Source organism: Motacilla alba, unplaced genomic scaffold (genome assembly GCF_015832195.1).
Source record: "Motacilla alba alba isolate MOTALB_02 unplaced genomic scaffold, Motacilla_alba_V1.0_pri HiC_scaffold_136, whole genome shotgun sequence".
Classification (NCBI taxonomy): Eukaryota; Metazoa; Chordata; class Aves; order Passeriformes; family Motacillidae; genus Motacilla; species Motacilla alba.
In genome coordinates, this window is record NW_024037230.1 from 18,723 (window position 1) to 41,710 (window position 22,988).

Here is a 22,988-nt window from a genome sequence, read left to right on the forward strand (position 1 = left end):
GTCCCTGGGCGGCATCTTGATATTCGTGGAAATCCTGCAGGCAGCTGGCCCCAAAGGGCCAACGGCCTACCTGGTACTGACAAAGGCTTCTGCCCGGGAAAACAAAACTCAGAACACCACGTTTCTGGTCTCAGTTTGCAGAGCACCATGGGCACTCTCAAAGCAGCGCGAGTTGGCACAGGTGGCAGCTTGTCCCTGGGCAGCATCTTGATATTCGTGGAAATCCAGCAGGCTGCCTGCCCTAAAGGACCGAGGGCCTACCTGGCACTTCAAATGCTTCTGCCCGGAGAAACAAAACTCAGCAACACAGGTTCATGGTCTCAGTTTGCAGAGCTCCATGGGCACTCTCAAAGCAGCCCGAGTTGGCACAGGTGGCAGCTTGTCCCTGGGCAGCATCTTGATATTCGTGGAAATCTTCCTGCCAGCCTGCCCCTAAGGAACAAGGGCCGACCTGGTACTGACAAAGGCTTCTGCCCGGGAAAACAAAACCCACAACCCTACGTTCCTGGTCTTAGTTTGCAGAGCTCCATGGGCACCCTCAAAGCAGCGCGAGTTGGCACAAGTGGAAGCTGGGCCCTGGGCAGCATCTTGATATTCGTGGAAATCCAGGAGGCAGCCGGCCCTGAATTACGAGAGCCTACCTGGTACTGCAAATGCTTCTGCCCGGGGAAACAAAACTCACCAAGGCAAGTTCCTGGTCTAACTTCGCAGAGCTCCATGGGCACTCTCAAAGCAGCCCGAGTTGGCACAAGTGGCAGCTTGTCCCTGGGCGGCATCTTGATATTCGGGGAAATCCAGCCGGCAGACTGCCTCTAAGGGCTGAGGGGCTTCTTGGTACTGACAAAGGCTTCTGCCCGGGAAAACAAAACTCACCACCCCACGTTCCTGGTCTCAGTTTGCAGAGCGCCATGGGCACTCTCAAAGCAGCCCGAGTTGGCACAGGTGGCAGCTCCTCCGTGGGCAGCATCTTGATATTCATTGAAATTCAGCAGGCTGACCGCCCTGAAAGACCATGGGCCTACCTAGTACTGACAAAGGCTTCTGCCCGGGAAAACAAAACTCAGCACCCCACCGTCCTGGCCACAGTTTGCAGAGCTCCGTGGGCACTCTCAAAGCATCACGAGTTGGCACAGGTGGCAGCTTGTCCCTGGGCAGCATCTTGATATTCGTGGAAATCTTGCTGCCAGCCTGCCCCTAAGTGTGGAGGGCCTACCTGGTACTGAGAGAGGCTTCTGTCCGGGAAAACAAAACCCACAGTCCTACGTTCCTGGTCTCAGTTTGCAGAGCTCCGTGGGCACCCTCAAAGCAGCGCGAGTTGGCACAAGTTGCAGTTTGTCCCTGGGCAGCATCTTGATATTCGTGGAAATCCTGCAGGCAGCCGGCCCCCAAGGGCCAAGGGCCTACCTGGTACTGACAAAGGCTTCTGCTCTGGAAAACAAAACCCAGCACCCCACGTTTCTGGTCTCAGTTTGCAGAGCACCATGGGCACTCTCAAAGCAGCGCGAGTTGGCACAGGTGGCAGCTTGTCCTTTGGCAGCATCTTGATATTCATGGAAATCCAGCAGGCTGCCTGCCCTTAAAGACCAAGGGCCTACCTGGCACTGCAAATGTTTCTGCCCAGAGAAACAAAACTCAGCACCTCACGTTAATGGTCCCAGTTTGCAGAGCTCCATGGGAACTCTCAAAGCAGCCCGAGTTGGCACAGGTGGCAGCTTGTCCCTGGGCAGCATCTTGATATTCGTGGAAATCTTGCTGCCAGCCTGCCCCTGTGGAACAAGGGCCTACCTGGTACTGACAAAGGCTTCTGCCCGGGAAAACAAAACCCACAACCCTACGTTCCTGGTCTCAGTTTGCAGAGCTCCGTGGGCATCGTCAAAGCAGCGCGAGTTGGCACAAGTGGAAGCTTGTCCCTGGGCGGCATCTTGATATTCGTGGAAATCCAGGAGGCAGCTGCCCTGAATTACGAGAGCCTACCTGGTACTGCAAATGCTTCTGCCCGGGGAAACAAAACTCACCAAGGCAAGTTCCTGGTCTAACTTTGCAGAGCTCCATGGGCACTCTCAAAGCAGCCCGAGTTGGCACAGGTGGCAGCTTGTCCCTGGGTGGCATCTTGATATTCGTGGAAATCCAGCAGGCAGACTGCCTCTAAGGGCTGAGGGCCTACTTGGTACTGACAAAGGCTTCTGCCCGGGAAAACAAAACCCATAACCCCACATACTTTCTCTCAGTTTTAAGAGCTCCGTGGGCACTCTCAAAGCAGCCCGAGTTGGCACAAGTGGCAGCTTGTCCCTGGGCATCATCTTGATATTCGTGGAAATCCTGCAGGCAGCTGGCCCCCAAGGGCCTAGGGCCGACCTGGTACTGACAAAGGCTTCTGCCCGGGAAAACAAAACTCAGAACACCACGTTTCTGGTCTCAGTTTGCAGAGCACCATGGGCACTCTCAAAGCAGCCCGAGTTGGCACAGGTGGCAGCTTGTCCCTGGGCAGCATCTTGATATTCGTGGAAATCCAGCAGGCAGCCTGCCCTTAAGGACTAAGGGCCTACCTGGCACTTCAAATGCTTCTGCCCGGAGAAACAAAACTCAGCACCCCAGGTTCATGGTCTCAGTTTGCAGAGCTCCATGGGCACTCTCAAAGCAGCACGAGTTGGCACAGGTGGCAGCTTGTCCCTGGGCAGCATCTTGATATTCGTGGAAATCCAGCCGGCAGCCTGCTTCTGAGGAACAAGGGCCCTCCTGGTACTGACAAAGGCTTCTGCCCAGGGAAACAAAATCCACCACCCCACGTTCCACATCTCAGTTTGCAGAGCTCCATGGGCACTCTCAAAGCAGCCCGAGTTGGCACAGGTGGCAGCTTGTCCCTGGGCGGCATCTTGATATTTGTGGAATTCCTGAGGGCAGCCGGCCCCCAAGGGCCAAGGGCCGACCTGGTACTGACAAAGGCTTCTGCCAGGGGAAACAAAACCCAGCACCCCACGTTTCTGGTCTCAGTTTGCAGAGCTCCGTGGGCACTCTCAAAGCAGCCCGAGTTGGCACAGGTGGCAGCATGTCCCTGGGCGGCATCTTGATAATTGTGGAAATCCTGCAGGCAGCCGGCCCCCAAGGGCCAAGGCCTGACCTGGTACTGACAAAGGCTTCTGCCCGGGGAAACAAAACCCACCACCCCACATTCCAGGTCTCAGTTTGCAGAGCTCCATGGGCACTCTCAAAGCAGCCCGAGTTGGCACAGGTGGCAGCTTGTCCCTGGGCGGCATCTTGATATTGGCGGAAATCCAGCAGGCAGAGGGCCCTGAAATTCCGAGGGCCTACCTGGTACTGACAAATGCTTCTGCCCGGGGAAACAAAACTCACCAACGCACGTTCCTGGTCTCACTTTGCAGAGCTCCAAGGGCACTCTCAAAGCAGCGCGAGTTGGCACAGGTGGCAGCTTGTCCTTTGGCAGCATCTTGATATTCATGGAAATCCAGCAGGCTGCCTGCACTTAAAGACCACGGGCCTACGTGGCACTGCAAATGCTTCTGCCCGGAGAAACAAAACTCAGCACCCCAGGTTCATGGTCTAAGTTTGCAGAGCTCCATGGGCACTCTCAAAGCAGCCCGAGTTGGCACAGGTGGCAGCTTGTCCCTGGGTGGCATCTTGATATTCGTGGAAATCCTGCAGGCAGCCGGCCCCCAAGGGCCAAGGACCTACCTGGTACTGAGAGAGGCTTCTGCCCGGGAATACAAAACCCACAATCCTACGTTCCGGGTCTCAGTTTGCAGAGCTCCGTGGGCACCCTCAAAGCAGCGCGAGTTGGCACAAGTTGCAGCTTGTCCCTGGGCAGCATCTTGATATTCGTGGAAATCCAGCGGGCAGCCTGCTCCTGAGGAACAAGGGCCCTCCTGGTACTGACAAAGGCTTCTGCCCAGGAAACCAAATCCACCACCCCACGTTCCACATCTCAGTTTGCAGAGCTCCATGGGCACTCTCAAAGCAGCGCGAGTTGGCACAGGTGGCAGCTTGTCCCTGGGCGGCATCTTGATATTCGTGGAAATCCTGCAGGCAGCCGGCCCCCAAGGGCCAAGGGCCGACCTGGTACTGACAAAGGCTTCTGCCAGGGGAAACAAAACCCAGCACCCCACGTTTCTGGTCTCAGTTTGCAGAGCTCCGTGGGCACCCTCAAAGCAGCCCGAGTTGGCACAGGTGGCAGCTTGTCCCTGGGCAGCATCTTGATATTCGTGGAAATCCAGCAGGCTGCCAGCCCTTAAAGACCAAGGGCCTACCTGGCACTGCAAATGTTTCTGCCCAGAGAAACAAAACTCAGCACCTCACGTTAATGGTCCCAGTTTGCAGAGCTCCATGGGAACTCTCAAAGCAGCGCGAGTTGGCACAGGTGGCAGCTTGTCCCTGGGCAGCATCTTGATATTCGTGGAAATCTTGCTGCCAGCCTGCCCCTAAGGACCAAGGGCCTACCTGGTACTGAGAGATGCTTCTGCCCGGGAAAACAAAACCCACAACCCTACGTTCCTGGTCTCAGTTTGCAGAGCTCCGTGGGCAGCCTCAAAGCAGCGCGAGTTGGCACAAGTGGCAGCTTGTCCCTGGGCAGCATCTTGATATTCGTGGAAATCCAGAAGGCAGCCGGCCTTGAATTACGAGAGCCTACCTGGTACTGCAAATGCTTCTACCCGGGGAAACAAAACTCACCAAGGCAAGTTCCTGGTCTCACTTTGCAGAGCCTTGTGGGCACCCTCAAAGCAGCGCGAGTTAGTACAAGTGGAAGCTTGTCCCTGGGCAGCATCTTGATATTCGTGGAAATCCAGGAGGCAGCCGGCCCTGAATTACGAGAGCCTACCTGGTACTGCAAATGCTTCTGCCCGGGGAAACAAAACTCACCAAGGCAAGTTCCTGGTCTCAGTTTGCAGAGCTCCATGGGCACTCTCAAAGCAGCCCGAGTTGGCACAGGTGGCAGCTTGTCCCTGGGTGGCATCTTGATATGCGTGGAAATCCAGCAGGCAGACTGCCTCTAAGGGCTGAGGGCCTACTTGGTACTGACAAAGGCTTCTGCCCTGGAAAACAAAATCCATAACCCCACATAATTTCTCTCAGTTTGAAGAGCTCTGTGGGCACTCTCAAAGCAGCGTGAGTTGGCACAGGTGGCAGCTTGTCCCTGGGCGGCATCTTGATATTCGTGGAAATCCAGCAGGCTGCCTGCCCTTAAGGACCGAGGGCCTACCTGGCACTTCAAATGCTTCTGCCCGGAGAAACAAAACTCAGCAACCCAGGTTCATGGTCTCACTTTGCAGAGCTCCATGGGCACTCTCAAAGCAGCCCGAGTTGGCACAGGTGGCAGGTTGTCCCTGGGCAGCATCTTGATATTCGTGGAAATCCTGCTGCCAGCCTGCCCCTAAGGAACAAGGGCCTACCTGGTATTGACAAAGGCTTCTGCCCGGGAAAAGAAAACCCACAACCCTACCTTCCTGGTCTCAGTTTGCAGAGCTCCGTGGGCACCCTCAAAGCAGCCCGAGTTGGCACAGGTGGCAGCTTGTCCTTTGGCAGCATCTTGATATTCGTGGAAATCCTGCAGGCTGCCAGCCCTTAAAGACCAAGGGCCTACCTGGCACTGCAAATGTTTCTGCCCAGAGAAACAAAACTCAGCACCTCACGTTAATGGTCCCAGTTTGCAGAGCTCCATGGGAACTCTCAAAGCAGCCCGAGTTGGCACAGGTGGCAGCTTGTCCCTGGGTGGCATCTTGATATGCGTGGAAATCCAGCAGGCTGCCAGCCCTTAAAGACCAAGGGCCTACCTGGCACTGCAAATATTTCTGCCCTGGGAAAAAAAACTCAGCACCTCACGTTAATGGTCCCAGTTTGCAGAGCTCCATGGGAACTCTCAAAGCAGCCCGAGTTGGCACAGGTGGCAGCTTGTCCCTGGGCAGCATCTTGATATTCGTGGAAATCTTGCTGCCAGCCTGCCCCTAAGGAACAAGGGCCTACCTGGTACTGACAAAGGCTTCTGCCCGGGAAAACAAAACCCACAACCCTACGTTCCTGGTCTCAGTTTGCAGAGCTCCGTGGGCACCCTCAAAGCAGCGCGAGTTGGCACAAGTGGATGCTGGGCCCTGGGCAGCATCTTGATATTCGTGGAAATCCAGGAGGCAGCCGGCCCTGAATTACGAGAGCCTACCTGGTACTGCAAATGCTTCTGCCCGGGGAAACAAAACTCACCAAGGCAAGTTCCTGGTCTAACTTCGCAGAGCTCCATGGGCACTCTCAAAGCAGCCCGAGTTGGCACAGGTGGCAGCTTGTCCCTGGGCGGCATCTTGATATTCGGGGAAATCCAGTAGGCAGACTGCCTCTAAGAGCTGAGGGGCTTCTTGGTACTGACAAAGGCTTCTGCCTGGGAAAACAAAACCCACGACCCCACGTTCCTGGTCTCAGTTTGCAGAGCTCCATGGGAACTCTCAAAGCAGCCCGAGTTGGCACAGGTGGCAGCTTGTCCCTGGGCGGCATCTTGATATTCGTGGAAATCCAGCCGGCAGCCTGCCCCTATGGAACAAGGGCCCACCTGGTACTGACAAAGGCTTCTGACCGGGAAAACAAAACTCACCACCCCACGTTCCTGGTCTCAGTTTGCAGAGCGCCATGGGCACTCTCAAAGCAGCCCGAGTTGGCACAGGTGGCAGCTTGTCCCTGGGTGGCATCTTGATATGCGTGGAAATCCAGCAGGAAGACTGCCTCTAAGGGCTGAGGGCCTACTTGGTACTGACAAAGGCTTCTGCTCTGGAAAACAAAACCCAGCACCCCACGTTTCTGGTCTCAGTTTGCAGAGCACCATGGGCACTCTCAAAGCAGCCCGAGTTGGCACAGGTGGCAGCTTGTCCCTGGGTGGCATCTTGATATGCGTGGAAATCCAGCAGGCAGACTGCATCTAAGGGCTGAGGGCCTACTTGGTACTGACAAAGGCTTCTGCCCGGGAAAACAAAACCCATAACCCCACATACTTTCTCTCAGTTTGAAGAGCTCCGTGGGCACTCTCAAAGCAGCCCGAGTTGGCACAAGTGGCAGCTTGTCCCTGGGCAGCATCTTGATATTCGTGGAAATCCTGCAGGCAGATGGCCCCCAAGGGCCAAGGCCTGACCTGGTACTGACCAAGGCTTCTGCCCGGGAAAACAAAACCCATAACCCGACGTTTCTGGTCCCAGTTTGCAGAGCACCATGGGCACTCTCAAAGCAGCCCGAGTTAGCACAGGTGGCAGCTTGTCCCTGGGCAGCATCTTGATATTCGTGGAAATCCAGCAGGCAGCCTGCCCTTAAGGTCCGAGGGCCTACCTGGTACTGACAATGGCTTCTGCCCAGAGAAACAAAACTCAGCACCCCAGGTTCATGGTCTCAGTTTGCAGAGCTCCATGGGCACTCTCAAAACAGCCCGAGTTGGCACAGGTGGCAGCTTGTCCCTGGGCAGCATCTTGATATTCGGGGAAATCTTGCTGCCAGCCTGCCCCTAAGGAACAAGGGCCTACCTGGCCCAGACAAAGGCTTCTGCCCGGGAAAACAAAACCCACAACCCTACGTTCCTGGTCTCAGTTTGCAGAGCTCCGTGGGCACGCCCACAGCAGCGCGAGTTGGCACAAGTGGCAGCTTGTCCCTGGGCAGCATCTTGATATTCGTGGAAATCCAGCCGGCAGCCTGCTCCTGAGGAACAAGGGCCCTCCTGGTACTGACAAAGGCTTCTGCCCAGGGAAACCAAATCCACCACCCCACGTTCCACATCTCAGTTTGCAGAGCTCCGTGGGCACCCTCAAAGCAGCGCGAGTTGGCACAAGTGGAAGCTGGGCCCTGGGCAGCATCTTGATATTCGTGGAAATCCAGGAGGCAGCCGGCCCCCAAGGGCCAAGGGCCTACCTGGTACTGCAAATGCTTCTGCCCGGGGAAACAAAACTCACCAAGGCAAGTTCCTGGTCTAACTTCGCAGAGCTCCATGGGCACTCTCAAAGCAGCCCGAGTTGGCACAGGTGGCAGCTTGTCCCTGGGCGGCATCTTGATATTCGGGGAAATCCAGTAGGCAGACTGCCTCTAAGGGCTGAGGGGCTTCTTGGTACTGACAAAGGCTTCTGCCCGGGAAAACAAAACCCACGACCCCACGTTCCTGGTCTCAGTTTGCAGAGCTCCATGGGCACTCTCAAAGCAGCCCGAGTTGGCACAGGTGGCAGCTTGTCCCTGGGCGGCATCTTGATATTCGTGGAAATCCAGCCGGCAGCCTGCCCCTATGGAACAAGGGCCCACCTGGTACTCACAAAGGCTTCTGACCGGGAAAACAAAACCCACAACAAATTATTTCTACAGATTATTGTTCATTACTTGTGAGTTAGCATAAAGGTAGAGCTTCGGGGGTCTTTTTAGTAATGTTTAGGGTCAGTTGTACAGTCTGGAGTTTAGGGAGCTGGTTTGATTTATTTTGTACAGGTTTTTGTTTTTCTTAGCAGTTCTTTCCTTTTGGATGTGTATTGGAGTTTTTTGGGTTTCTGAGGAATTGGTTGAGGAGGAAGTTTATGATGAGGAAGCACGGAGGTTTTGGGCTAGCTCTAATGGGATTTTTACATTTCTTTATAGATGGGTTTGTTTGAGTTTCTAATCGGGGGAAGCCTTGTGGGATCTCTGCTCTGTTGGCAACAGGAGCGGGCTCTGTTTTTCTGTGTTGTGCTGGGATGTGAGCGCGTGGCGGTGCCGAGGAGGGTGCAGCATTTTTGTGGTTCTGATGTGTTAGGTTAGTGAATTTATGGGGTTCGATATCTAGTTTAAAATAGAAAGAAATATCCATTTAAAAAGATCACATTATAAGGGTAAACATAAGAATCGAAACAAATCAAACTGTAATATATAGTATGTTCTTGTAACCTGGTATAACATATACAAAACACAGTCTATTCTATATACGCAAAAATATCTAACTATAGATCGTAAATATAAAAATAATGACATACAGTTTAAAATAAACGGGGCGTTTTTTTGGTTTTTATTAGTTGATAGGCAGGTTTTTTACTCAGTAACATAAATAGAAATAATCTAAAAATACAAATCCAAAGATCCAAATATATCTATAATGATATCTATAAATATTATCTATGAATTAATAGAAGTAAGAGAGATATCTAAGAATAGTATGTACATATATATGTATATATATTTATGTATATATAAAAATATATTAAAAGGTATTTTATATAACATGTATAATCTACATAATAAATAAAAAATATAAATGGAAATATGAATATATAATTATGAAAAATGTAATAGCCTAAAAAATTTCCACTATACTACAAGTAATACCTTGAATGTAATACTCTAAAAAATATGGTTTAAATCAAGGGGGGGGGGGGGTTGCTTTTTATTTGGTTTGAGGCGGGGTTTTTTATTTTAATTGATTATTTTAATTATTTTATTTTAAATAATACAGATCTTGATAGTGTTACACAGTTCTACATAGAGAGACATATAATCACGATTTAAAAAATATTTCCAGAAATATAAAATATAAATAAATAGAAGGGATAGGAAGAGATGTAATATAGAATACAGATAGCACTACACATCAATAGACATTTTAAATGGAAATGGGAATGTAAATATAAAAATTTGGCGTTTTTTCAAACTTAAATGCAGTTGAAAAGAAAGGGGTTCTTTTTGGCTTTCATTTGGGTAGAGGCAGGGTTTTGTTTTTGTTTTTTTTTTCTTTTTCTCCTTTCGCGTTGTCGGGGGGGCATTGATTCTGGAGGGTTTTTTTGCCGGGGGCGGCTCCCGTTGCGGTGGCAGCTGCCGGTTTTTGCCGCCTTCCCCGGCGGCAGCGCCGCGGCGTGGGGTGGGGCGGGCGGCGGTGCTGCCACCCTGTGGGCAGAGCGCGGTAGTGCAGGCGAGCGGCGCTCGGCGGCCGAGCGGCGCTCGGCGGGCACGCCTGTGTGCGGCGGCGGGCGGCAGGGCGGGCGCGGCGTGTCGCGGACGGGCTTGACCTTCTGAAGATGGCGGCAAAAAGGCGCGCAAATCGGAGGACCGCGGTCCGTCTACTGGACTGCCCGCACGGAACACCGGCGCCGGCGCGGCGCGAGCGGGATTTTCTGTGGCGCTTCGGGTACCGTGGAGACGGGCTGTGGGCTCAGCGGCGCCGCGGGCGGGCGTATTTCGGCGGGTTTGTGACAGGCATTGGCGATAAACGCCTATCTCCCTGCCGAGGTCCCCTCCTAGCCGCCCTGTTGAGCGTGGCGTGTCGCGGACTGGTTTGACCTTCTCAAGATGGCGGCAAAAAGGGCGCGCAAATCCAGCTGAGCCGAGTGCAGCCGAGTGCAGCCGAAGAGCCGAGCGTAGCCGGGCGTAGCCGAGAGTAGCCGAGTGCAGCCGAAGAGCCGAGCGTAGCCGGGCGTAGCCGAGAGTAGCCGAGTGCAGCCGAAGAGCCGAGCGTAGCCGACGGTAGCCGAGTCCAGCCGAAGAGCCGAGCTTAGCCGACCGTAGCCGGCTTTAGCCGAAGAGCCGATAGTAGCCGACCGTAGCCTAGTGCAGCCGAAGAGCGGGCCATAGCCGAGTGTTGTCGAGAACAGCCGAGTGTAGCCGAAGAGACCTAATATAGACTACAGACAGCACTACCCATCCATAGACATTTGAAATGGGAATGGCAATGTAAAAATAGGGCATGTTTTCAAACTAAAATGCTGTTTAAAAGAAAGGGGTTCTTTTTGGCTTGCATTTGGGTAGAGGCAGGGGTGTTATTTAAATCATAATAGTAGTGCCGTGCCTCTCCCGTTTCGTCCCCTTTCGTCCTGTCCCGTCTCCCCGCCTCCCAGCCATACCAGTGTAAATAAGCAAAACAGAGATATTAATATGGAAATGGGAATATAAATATAAGATATAAAATTGAAATAAAATAAATATAAATAAAGAGAACATGCAACATAAATAACTTTGTATTATATCAGGAAAATATTATAATGTTTTATGTCCATTAGATGTTTATGTAAAATATAGAAATACAGATTATAAACAGCAACGTCAACGATGTAAAAATAGGAATATATTATAAATATATAAAGACATATAGAAAAGCATAAAATAGAAATAAATACAAAATAACAGAACTAGATACACTTCATATTACCAATAATACTCTATATATCTTCTTATATTGTAATATATTATGTGTAATATATAATAGATCGATAACTATAGTATATCTATATATTATAAGATATATAACAAATTGTAAATTGAATATAAATATGAAGAATATAATATAAAAATAATTAAATAGGGATAAAAATGAAGGCTTTGTTTTTTTTTTATATGGTTTTAGGCAGCTTTTTAATTTTACATGTATAACAATTATAAAACTTGAAATCTAAGTATAGAAATATTGAACAAATACATATATAAAATCTAAGTTAATATAAGTAATAAAATTAGATATTATAAGTATTAAAAATAGATATATTTTTTAGAATATATATAATTATATTTTGCTATATGCTATTTACGTCTGCAAATGGAATACATCACTATAAAATATAAATGTGAATAGAAATATGAAAAAATAGAAATATAAAAATAATTTTTTTTTTAAATAGCGGTGGGATTTTTAAAAAAAGTTTGGTTATAGGCAGGGCTTTTACTATAAATAATAAAAAAAGAAATACTGATTAAAAATATAAATCCAAATATAGACCTGTATCATAAATATATAAAGATATAGAAAAATATAAAAGGGAGAAAATTCTAAGTCTTAGAAATTGATAAAATACATAATGTAAATCATACTGTAGCTATAGTATTACATTATGATATATATGTATCTATAAATCAAATATATGAATATTAAAGAAATGTAAGTGTGAGTATAATTATGGAAAATATAAATATAAAACTAAGTATATTTTTAAATAAAATGGGTTTTTGTTCTTATTTGTTTAGAGGCAGGGTTTTTTTATCATTTATAATTAATATTAAAAATATGTACAGATTTTGGTTAGAGGCAGGGGTTTCGTTTTAAAGAACATATGTATTTTAGGAATAGAAATCTAAATTTAGAAATATATATATATAAATCTAATCTAAATATATTTAAATCTAAATATACAAATGTATAGATATATATACAAAAGTTTAAATATAAATAAGTATGAGCAATAGGTGTAATATAGAATAGAAATAATTTGTACTTTTATATACACTATAAATGTAAATGTGAATCTGAAAAATGTAAAAAATAGTTAAATATAATTTTAAGGAAAGGGTGTTTTGAGGTTTTATTTGGTTAAAGGCAGGGTGTTTTTAGTTTTCGTGCGGGTTTTTTTGGGGCATTTATTTTTGATGAGTTTTCGAAGGGGATCGCACCTGTTGTTCTTGCCCCCCCTTCCCTCCAGGCGAGCGGCAGCCCCCGGCTGCGGCCGGCGGGAGTGCTGCCGCCCTGTGGACACAGCGCGGTACTGCAGCCCCCCGAGCCAGCGCCCCGCCCCTCGCAGCTGGGCGCCGGGGGGGCGGGGGAAGGACGGCTGCCGAGGGAGGGGAGGGCGAGGGGCGGGAGAAGCGAGCGGCGAGCGGGGCGGTGTCTGTAAATAGAGGGGAGGGGCGAAGGTGTTTCAGAGGCGTAAAGAGACGCCGTGGCTGAGGTGAATGGCGGCGGCGAGGGCGGCCCGGCGGGGCCGGTTTCGGCGGGCGGCAGGGGCGCGGTCGCAGCGGTGCACGGGCCGGGGGCATGCGAGCGGCGTCGGAACAGGGCTGCACCCCCCCTAGCCCCCGCGCGCGCCCCTCTCCAGACGGTGGAGGCGACCGCGTGCCGGAAAATCCCGGCGGGGCGGCGCCGGGCTGGCGTGCAGGCGGTGCCAGCCGTGCGGAGTCGAGGGGGGCTTTGCCGGGCCGGCGGGCGGAAGAGGCGGCGCGGGCGCTGCGCTGGTCCCGGCCGGTGCCGGTCGCTCTGTCCGCTCCCCGCGAGGAGAACAAGCGAGGACGAGCCAACGTCCCGTCACGTTTCAGCAATACCAAATCACCTCATCTCTTCTTAATACAGGCAGGCCTTGCGACGACGGCGTCGGCCTCCGAGCGCAGCCGAAGCGTGCGCCCCGAGGAGCCGGGCATTCTTAGGAGAATGGTGAGTAGCAGAATTTTCGGGTTTTGGCCGCTGTGGATGCTGGGCTGCAGGGTGTCACAAAGGATGCGGGCTGAGGAGGGTAGGCTGGAGGGTGACAGAGGATCGGGGTAGCTGAGAGGCAGAAGGAGTCTTTAGGAGCGACTGGTGGGTCCAGATTGTCACAGAGATGCTGAGAGGCTACTCTAGGGAACTTGAGGGTGACAAGAAGAGGCTTGGGGAGAGCCTTGAGGGGAAAAGTGGGGGGTGCCTGAGGGTGACAGGTGAACCAGAACTCACACCTCCCCTAACCTCACCCTAAAAACCAACCCTACCCGGGTGGAGAGCGTCCATCAGAGGTTAGGAGGCCAAGGGACAACATTGCAGGGCTTGGGGTGACACACAGACATTCCGGGCTGAGGGGCAAAGAGGGGGGGTTTGACAAGTGGGCAGCTTACACTGAGGGTTAGGGGTAAAAAGGACAGGACCCAGAGTAATAGGTAAGGTTAGGCTACAGTTGCAGAAGCCCTCACCCCAACCCTAAGCTCACCCCAAACAGCACCCCTAGGACACCAGTTTTCCCCAACAACAGCACAAGGCAGCGACCGTAGTAAAAAGGTAGCAATGATGTTTGTGGGCTAGACAGTGAAAGGTAGGAGTTGGGGGCTGTGCATTTTTTAGAGCTTTTTTCAGGGGTTGCAAAGGATATTTTAGGGTTGTGTTTGTGGGAGTTTTTTAGGGATTTTCTGGGAACGTTTAGGATAATTTTAGGGCTCTTTCAGGGCTTTTAAGAGGTCTTTTTAGGGTATTTTAAGGGCTTTCTTAGTAGTTTTTAGAATTTTTAGGGGGGTTTCTGAGTCTTCTTGGGGCTTTTTTAGGACTATTGAGGGTATGTGGAGGACTTTTTTAGATATAGGGTATTTCTACAGTTTCTGAGGGAATTTTTAGGTCTGTTTTAAAGGTCTTGTCAGGGCATTTTAAGGATTTTTGGGCTATTTTTGAGCTCTTTTAGGACTATTTAGGGGTTGTTAGGGGTGTTCTGGGGTTTTTAAAAGTACGGTATTCTTAGTGTATTTTAAGGGTATTCTTTGGGGGGTTTTAGGACATTTTGAAGATTAGGGCTTTTTTTAGGGAATTTTTAGGGTTTTTTGGGGTCTTTTCACAGCACGAAACACAGAGGCCGAAGGGCAGCTGAGAAGGGGCTTGAGGGTGACACAGAGCCTGAAGGCTGGGGCGTAGAGGGAGGGATTTAGGGGTAAAGGGGGAGGACCTGAGGGCTGGACAGTCCAGTGGAAATCAGGGCTACAGGGTACAGCTTAGGAGGCAAGTTCAGGTACACACACCCCAGCCCTGACTTCACCCTAAGCAGTCCCCCTACCAACAGCCTTTTCCCCCAACAGCAGCACAACACAGCAACCCCAACAGTGAGACCACACCGCAACCCTCCCGGTGTGACAAGACAGCAACCCTCACACCAGGACAATGACAGAACCCTCAGAGGACAACAAGTACCACTGCAAAAAGATAGGGACAACATCTGAGGGCTAGAGAGCAATAGGTAGAGTTTGGAGGCTGAGCATGTTTTTTTTGAGGTTTGTTCCAGAACTTTTAAACATACTTAGGGGATTTTGGAAGGTTTTTTAGGACTTGTCTGGGATTTTTTAGGGTATTGTTGGGGCTTTTTCAAAGCTATTTTAGGAATCTTTAGCATATTTTGCAGATTATGGGCAGGGCCAGAGGACACACCCTCTGAAAAGGCAAAGTTTTAGGGCTGCAATGCATTAGAAAGGGGCCAGCGGCAGCACAGCGGGTCCTGTCCCCCGCTCTCGGTCCGAAAGTCGTAAGTTTTAGACCCAGCTAAGTCCTTGCGGTCAAAGTTAGGGTTAGATGCCCTTAGCTTTGGTCTGTGAGAAATTCCACACAGGAAAACTCACACCCCGAGTTTCCCGATGCCAGTTTGCAGGAGGCGCTCAGCAAACTGCCAGGGCAGCCCGAGTTCTAGGCGGGGGCAGCTCCACTCCGGGAGAAATCCCGCGCCGTTCGGAAGCAGAGCAGGCATAGGCCCCCGGACAGGAACGCCAGCCCTCTTCCCCATAAAGCCAAACTCACCCCCGCCGCGTGCGGACGTCCGTTCACAAGAGGCCCGTGGCACTCCAAGGGCAGCGAGAGTTCTCGGCTTCGGCAGCTGCGGTCTGCCAGAAATCATTTGCCGTCTGCAGTTTTGGAGGCAGAATCCCAGTTTTGGCCCTGGGCACGCAGAAGGGAAAGACTGTTAATTTCCTTGAAAAGGAAAGTCTAGCACCACATTGTTTAAGGGGCAGATGAAAGGCTGTGTAGGGGAGGGAACTCTGCACAGGACCTTTCTTCACCTCACCCCCCAGTCCAAGGTCTAGCAGCACCCCGTGTGACCAGCTGCTTTCAGGGGGTTCCCCGGGCACACCTGCACAGGGAGATGCTAGTCCAGAGGGGCTAACGGGGGTATCCCGAGCGTCCCTCCCAGAGCTACGGTCGGAGCATCCAGCAGGGACAGGGGAGCAGCCGGACCCACCCGGGCACGGAGCATCGCTTCGAGAAAATGCCAAGAGAAGAACCCTCTCGCCAAGGGGCGGCACCTGAGCGGGCCGGGCAGCATGTGGGGTTCCAGGGGAGAGCTTTCAACTTTCCCCTTTTACTGTGTCAGTCCCTCCCCAGAGCCTTCAGACCCTCCACAGTACTCCCAGAAAAGAGAGGGGTTATTAGGAGAAAAGGGGTTTAAATGGAGGGAAAAAGCTTCCCTTTCCCCTATTTTTTGTGTTCAAATTGTGAGGGAATCTGCTTCCCCTGCAATTTTAATGGTCTCAGTTGAAAGAATCCTGCCTTTTCTATGCTGTTAGGGGGGCTAATTGACAGGGAGTCACCATTTTCCATTATTTTCCAGTTTAAATAGAAGGGGAAAACCTTAACGATGTTTTTTATGGGTTTGAATTAAGGGTAACCGCCCTCTTTTTTGTTTTCCTAAGGCTTAAACTGAGGGGGATGCCCAGCTATCTCTCCTTCTTAAGGGTTTGGATTGAGGGAAAAATCCCTATTTTTTTCATCACTGGAGAGATTTACAGTAAGAAAACCTGCTCTTTTCCCAATATTTTAGGGGATTAAATTAAAGGGCAGAAGGCATTTATTTGCCATTGTATCAGTTTCAGTGGAGGCAACTGCCCCATTTTCTCATTTGAAGGGGTTCACTTGAAGGAAGCTCTGCCTTTTTCAGCATTTTAAGGGTTTAAATGTGCATTTCAGGGCACTTCTTTCTGTGCCCTAGGACCAGATATCTCAGAGAAGAGTGAGCCTGGCACATACCTAACCCTTACACTGCTGGGAGGCGATTATTTTTCTTATTTTTGTTTATAATGTAGATAGCCCTAATTAGAGGTCCCAAGCAGACTTAGACTATTCATATCATTAGTATTCTTCCCCACCCTACTTAGTCACACGTGAAATAATATTTAGTAGTCACTAAAGAATAATTATGTCAGTTGACAGCAACTTACCCAATTTGTCTGGCTGTGCTACCTAAACACAAAGTTTTATTTCTCACCAGTCTTCCACCCTTTTGCTCCAATTAGTTGTAGCAAAAAAGAAAGCGTTGTCATTCCTCTGAAGAGTTTTCTCCTATATCAAGCCCTTTACTCCCCTTGAATTCAAGGCAGAGGAGCCAAACAGCTGTAGCTGCTCTGAGGGCTTTTATACCTGGTGGGATTTGCCCCCTCCCTTTTCCTGGGTGTCATGGGAAGGAGAGGTGGGCCCAATCAGGGGTATATTAACCCCAGCTTTTGCAGAGGGGCTTCATTCCCTCTCTGGGATCTGCTGGGATAAGAGCTCTCCTCTCATTTCGGTGAAGAGACTCTTTCAGCTTATCTTAGCTTGTTTCCAGCAGGTGCTTTTAGGCATCTAAAGTCATAGAGGCTTTGAAGATGCTGTGAAGAATACAGCATTGAACACAGGGAGTATTTAAGCTCATGATTTTGGGCTGTGTTTTTAGGGGTGGAAAAGTTCTTTTGTAGTTTCTGGTTTTGTTCTTGGTTGTTTTTAGGTTGGAGGAGGAGCGCAACTTCCGGAAAATCCAGATCGTGTCAAGTGCAACACTTTTTGTGGCAGATTCATCACATCACAAAAGGGATCCGCCCAGTGTCAAAAATGATGCTTGAGATTGAGACTACAATTAAGTTGAGGATTGTGACTAGGAGCAGGAGGGTGAGGATGTATCTGGTTAGGAGTTATTGTGGGGGGTGGTGGTGGGGGGTTTTGAAGGCAGCAAGGTGAGAAATGGTGTCTATTTGAGGGCCCCCCCAAGGCTTTTCACAAGCGTAGCAGAGGCATTCACATGTCTTACATCACACAAGCACACTGCAGTCACAGAAACGCCATGTAACTTTGCCTTTCTCTAACCCAGGTGCCACAGCCTTGGACTCAGGATAAAGCTGGAGACTCGAGGACCCAGGCACACTCAGGAGAGTGTAAGTAACTCAGGAGAGGGCAAGTAGCTGATTTTCTGGGATTTAGCCCATATATCACTGAACTCATACATTGTTTCTGGTTTTCTTTATTGTAGTTGACCAAGAGGCTGACAGCGATCACAGGGCCCTCTGAGGCAGACTCATTTCAGGTCCAATGTGGATTCACCTCACCGGTCATCCAAAAGATAAGTTGGGGGGCCACAGCCTGGAGATGGGATGATAGGAGAGTAGTGGCTTGGAAATTCCTAGACAGATTTAAAAATTTGCAGAGGGTGAAGAGATGTCCTCTAAGGGGCCCCGTGGAACAGCTAAAGGGAGAGGCTCTGCTTTCGATTGCAGCTGTAGGGTATGCGGTGCAGAACAGTTCCGGTCTGTGTTGTGTTGTTCGGTGTCCTGTGTTACCTAGTGTGTCTTTGGGGTCCCTTGGATCCAATATCTCTGCCTTCTCCCCTCGAGGCCCTTAGCAAAACCATCAGCTGTCGTGTCTAGGTTCTCGAACGCTGGCGCTTCTCAGCAGGATGCCAGTATCATTTGTTCTTTTACCGGCGGGCTCAGCCGCATCTCGAGTCACATCTCCGAAGCATCGAGTCAGACGTCTTTTGAGGCCTGGTTCCCGGCTGTATCAGCATCCATCCTTTCCAGCCGTGAGCTGTAAAGTCCTGGGGCACGTAAGATTGCACGATATGGAGAACATTCTAAACGTAGCATTGTCTCACAGCCGCCTTGATCATCGTGACCAACAGGTCTTATAACAGGTCACTCTGTTCCAGTCTTCTGCTCCTTAGAGGAGCTGTCTCCATCCACTGTCCCCTGAGCATCAGTCATCTCTTTTGGCATCCTCGTGGTCCTTGCCACTACTTATTCTTGCCAGGAACTCTTTTCTCATCATTGTGTCACAATTCGTAGTATAAAGTGATGTTTGTGTTTAGGGACCCCATTGTTTGTCACGTCCCGTCCTGTGTCACGGGTGTCTGCACATATTTGTGCCGGAGCTGCTCTGCCCCGCTGCGTAGCCTGGTGCGATAGGACCAGTCCCGGGGACTTGAACTTTGTAGCATGGGCTGTAGTTGGACTCTAGGTGGTATTCCTAGATTGACACAAGATGTTTGGAGCTGTGAAGGTATCCTGCAGCCCTTTGACTTTTGTTCTAACTTTCTTTCAGATGCAGAAGGATAGAATCCATGGCGGAGCGCCCCATTCCGGGTGCAGAGGTTCGGCCGAGCAGGTCAGTCACGGTTTGTGTTTGCAGGGGAAGTGTAAATGGTGACTCTGTTACAGCACTGTTCCTTGTCTTTATTTTTAGGAAGTCAAGCCGGATAGCAGCAATCAAGTTGAAGAGGGCAAGGTGAGCAGTGTCCAGTGGACAGAAGCAGTTGTTATTGCTGAGGTCTCAATTTCTGTTGCAACTCTAAGCGTCCATTCTCGTTTGTGTGCTTTAGGCAGTCCACTCGGAGTATGCCAGGCCCCCGTCACCAGCCACCTGATGGACGTGGTTTGCTGCTTTCGTGAGCCCTGTGGACGTCCGACAGGACTCGGTGATGAAGCCTTTGCTTTTTCTGTTTAAAGGTGGCACCCGGGTAGCCTTTGGCAATGGCGGAGGAGTTGCAGTGAGTCAGGGAAGCGGGGAGGAGGAGCGAGGGTCCACTCAGGTTTCAGCAATGCCACATCATCTCATCTGCTCTTAACCCAGGCGGACCCTGCGACGACAGCGTGGCCTCCGAGCACGGCGCAATCGTGCCGCCCGAGGACCCGGGCATTCTTAGGAGAGCGGTGAGTAGCAGAATTGTTGGGTTTGGCCGACGTGCCGCCAAGATCACACAGTGATGCTCTGTTTTCTTGACTGTAGGAGACTACGAGACAACAGCCCAGTGACAGCAGGAACTTCCCAGATGGCGAGGCGGCCTTGCTTTGCACCTGACACGGACCGGGTTCCCCAGATGTCAGAGATAAGTAGAGGGCTGTGACCCAGAGAGGGGATGAAAGCTGGGTGCTGGGTCGGGACTCACCGAGAGGAGTTTTTGAGTCCGCTTAGGAGATGGGGATGTGCAGGAAGTGTCCTTTAGGCCACTGAAAGGCAAAGTTTCACTTGTGATCACAGTGCTGAGGTGTGCAGGGCAGAGCAGTCCCGGTGTGTCTCATGTCACTTGTCTATTGTGCATTCTGTGTGTTTGGGTGTCTCAGGTCTTTTTCCTTAGCCCTTTGAGGGGCCTGTCAGAAACCCATGCATCATTCTTAGCATCTGTGATCTCTGCGTTCCTCGGCCTGGCACCGATGCCATAGAACTTTTGACTAGGGAGCTCAGATAGGCATCAGAATCGCATTTCTCTTTAGAAGCATCCGGTCAGATGTCTTTTCAGGTCTTGTACTGAGCCGTATGGACAGCTGCGCCCCGCAAGGATCCATTGCGGCAGATTAGGAGTCGTAAGAACGTGAGGACTGGTAGAGGATTCTGACCGTAGGATTCACAGGCATCCATCTTTGCAGCTTCTTGGAATACATCATTCAGTTAGCATCTTCTTCCTCCAGGGTTCTCTGAGCCTCATCAGCTCGCCATCGCCCTCTCCTCGGTCATCTCATATTGCATTCTTTTGGTCCTTGCAGTCATTCTTCTTGCCAAGAGATTTCTGTCCCTGTTGTGTCCCCCATTGTTTGTCACGTCCCGTCCTGTGTCACGGGTGTGTGCACATATCTGTGCCGGAGCCGCTCTGCCCTGCTGCGTAGCCTGGTGCGATAGGACCAGTCCCGGGGACTTGAGATTTGTAGCGTGGGCTGTAGTTGGACTCTAGATCGTATTCCTAGATTGACAAAAGGTGTTTCCACCTGTTGAGTTATCCTGCAGCCCTTTGATGTATATCCTAACTTTCTTTCAGGTGCTGATGCATTATATCCTTGTCAGAGCGCCCCATCCTGGGCTTGTGGGTTCCCCTGAGCAGGTCAGTCACTGTTTGTATCTGCAGAGGAAGCATAAATGGTGACTATGTTACAGCACTGTTCTTTGTCTTTATTTTTAGGAAGTCAAGCCAGAGAGCAGCAGTCAAGGCCAAGTGGGCAAGGTGAGCATTGAGTAGTGTACTGAAGTAGTTATTGGTCAAGTCTCACTTTCTGGTGCAACTCCAAGCCTCCATTCTCGTTTGTTTGCTTTAGGCAATTGACTTTGCATATGTCCAGCCACCGCCACCAGCCAGCACATGCACCGGGTTTCCTGCACATGTGGGCCTTGTGGAAGTATTACAGGACTCTGCGATGAAGCCTTTAAATTTTCTCATTCACTGTCCTATCTCGGTAGCCATCAGGACAGGCCAAGGAGTTGTGGCGAGTCGGGGAGGTTGGGAGCAGCAGCGAGGGTCCTTTCAGGTTTCAGCAATGCCAAATCAAGTTGTCTCCGCTTAATCTAGGCAGACCCTGCGACAACGGCGTCAGCCTCCGAGCACGGCCAAAGCGTGCGGCCCGAGGTCCTGGGCATTCTTAAGAATGTGGTGAGTAGCAGACTTGTTTGGTTTTGGCCGATGTGCTGCTAAGCTTGTGCACTGATGTTTGGTTTTCTTTCTCTTGGCAGAGCAAGATACAACAGCCCGGTGCCAGCAGGGACTGCTCAGATGGCGAGGCTGCTTTCTTTTGCACCTGACACAGATTAGCATGACCACCTATCTGAGAGATGAGTAGAGGGCTGTGACCCGCAGAGGGGATGAAAGTGGGATGCTGGGTTGGGACTCACCGGAGGGGTTTTTGAGTCCGCTTTGGAGATGGGGATGTGCAAGAAGTGCCCCTTAGGCCACTGAAAAGGGAAAGTTTCACTTGTGATCACAGCGCTGAGGTGCACAGGGCAGAGCAGTCCCGGTGTGTCTCGTGTCACTTGTCTATTGTGCATTCTGTGTGTTTGGGTGTCTCATGTGTTTTACCTTAGCCCTTTGAGGGGCCTGTCAGAAACCTTGGCAGCATTCTTAGCATATGTGATCTCAGAGTTCCTTGGCCTGGCACCAGTGCCATAGAACTTTTGACTCGGGAGCTCAGTCAGGCATCAGAACTGCCACTCTTTTTAGAAGCATCCGGTCAGATGTCTTTTCAGGTCTTGTTCTGAGCTGCATGGACAGCTGTGCCCCACAAGGATACGTTACGGTGGATTAGGACTTGTAAGAATGTGAGGACTGGTAGAGGATTCTGACCACAAGATTCTTGGACATTCATCGTTGCAGTTCTTGGAATACATCATTCAGTTAGCATCTTCTTCCTCCAGGGCTCTCTGAGCCTCATCAGTTCACCATCGCTCTCGACTCGGTCATCTCATTTGCATTCTTTTGGTCCTTGCAGTCATTCTTCTTGCCAAGAGATTTCTGTCCCTGTTAGTGTCCCCATTGTTTGTCACGTCCCGTCCTGTGTCACGGGTGTGTGCACATATCTGTGCCGGAGCCGCTCTGCCCTGCTGCGTAGCCTGGTGCGATAGGACAAGTCCCGGGGACTTGAGATTTGTAAGGTGGGGTGTAGTCAGGCTCTAGATGGTATTCCTAGTTTGACACAGGATGTTTGGAGCTGTGAAGTTCTCCTGCAGCCCTTTGACTTGTCTTAACTTTCTTTCAGATGCAGCAGGATAAAATCCATGGCAGAGCATCCCATCCTGGATTAGGGGGTTCCCCATAGCAGGTCAGTCACCTGTTTGTGTTTGCAGGGGAAGTGTAAATGGTGACTCTGTTACAGCACTGTTCTTTGTTTTTATTTTTAGGAAGTAAAGCCAGATATCAGCCGTCAGGTTGAAGAGGGCAAGGTGAGCAGTGTCCAGTGGAATGAAGCCTTTGTTAGTGCTCAAGTCTCACTTTCTGGTGCAGCTCTAAGCCTCCATTCTCGTTTGTGTCCTTTAGGCAATTCACTCGGAGTATGCAAAGCTCCCGTCACGCACTGGCCAATGGACCGGGTTTGCTGCTCTTGTGAGCCCTCCGGGAGTCTTACAGGACTCGGTGATGAAGCCTTTGCCTTTTTTACTTAAAGGTGTCATCCGGGTCGCCTTTGGCAACAGCCATGGAGTTGCGGTGAGTCGGGGAAGCAGGGGGAAGAAGGGAGGGTCCGCTCAGGTTTCAGCAATGCCACATCACCTTGTCTCCTCTTAACCCAGGCATACCCTGCAACGATGGTGTGGCCTCCGAGCGCAGCAAAAGCATGTGGCCCGAGGAGCTGGGCATTCTCTGGAGAACGGTGAGCAGCAGAATTGTTAGGTTTTGGCCGACGTGCTGCCCAGATCACGCATTGATGCTCGGTTTTCTTTAATATAGCCGTCTAAGAGACAACGGCCCAGTGACAGCAGGAACTTCCCAGCCAGGGAGGCGGCCTTCCTTCACACCAGACATGGATCGGCATCCCCAGATGTCAGAGATAAGTAGAGGGCTGTGACCCAGAGAGGGGATGAAAGCGGGGTGCTGGGTCGG

The 22,988-nt window shown here is 50.5% G+C and overlaps 1 protein-coding gene across 4 annotated transcripts; it reads left to right on the plus strand.

The window, feature by feature from the left end:
* Positions 1–12,612: 12,612 nt before the first annotated feature.
* Positions 12,613–21,093, plus strand: LOC119696230. 4 transcript variants are annotated; one of them, XM_038125945.1, is made up of 14 exons: positions 12,613–12,629; positions 13,028–13,108; positions 17,151–17,311; positions 17,511–17,574; positions 17,670–17,723; positions 18,737–18,799; positions 18,878–18,919; positions 19,014–19,027; positions 19,141–19,181; positions 19,265–19,344; positions 19,421–19,520; positions 20,445–20,507; positions 20,586–20,627; positions 20,719–21,093. In XM_038125945.1, the coding sequence occupies exons 6-14, from the start codon at positions 18,756–18,758 to the stop codon at positions 20,962–20,964; spliced, it is 672 nt and encodes a 223-aa protein (XP_037981873.1). In that variant the 5' UTR covers positions 12,613–12,629; positions 13,028–13,108; positions 17,151–17,311; positions 17,511–17,574; positions 17,670–17,723; positions 18,737–18,755; the 3' UTR covers positions 20,965–21,093. The 4 variants fall into 4 exon arrangements, with proteins under 4 accessions (XP_037981873.1, XP_037981871.1, XP_037981874.1 ...); XM_038125943.1 differs by having other exon boundaries at positions 17,670–17,759; positions 20,719–21,092; XM_038125946.1 differs by lacking the exons at positions 12,613–12,629; positions 17,151–17,311 and having other exon boundaries at positions 17,670–17,759; positions 20,719–21,092.
* Positions 21,094–22,988: the final 1,895 nt, after the last annotated feature.

Bases quoted from the DNA above. Each gene is read 5' to 3' on its own strand.
- LOC119696230 (XM_038125945.1), top strand. From the start codon at position 18,756: ATGGCGGAGCGCCCCATTCCGGGTGCAGAGGTTCGGCCGAGCAG. The intron at 18,800-18,877 runs GTCAGTCACGGT...CTTTATTTTTAG, and splicing joins GCAGAGGTTCGGCCGAGCAG to GAAGTCAAGCCGGATAGCAG. The intron at 19,345-19,420 runs GTGAGTAGCAGA...TCTTGACTGTAG, and splicing joins CGGGCATTCTTAGGAGAGCG to GAGACTACGAGACAACAGCC.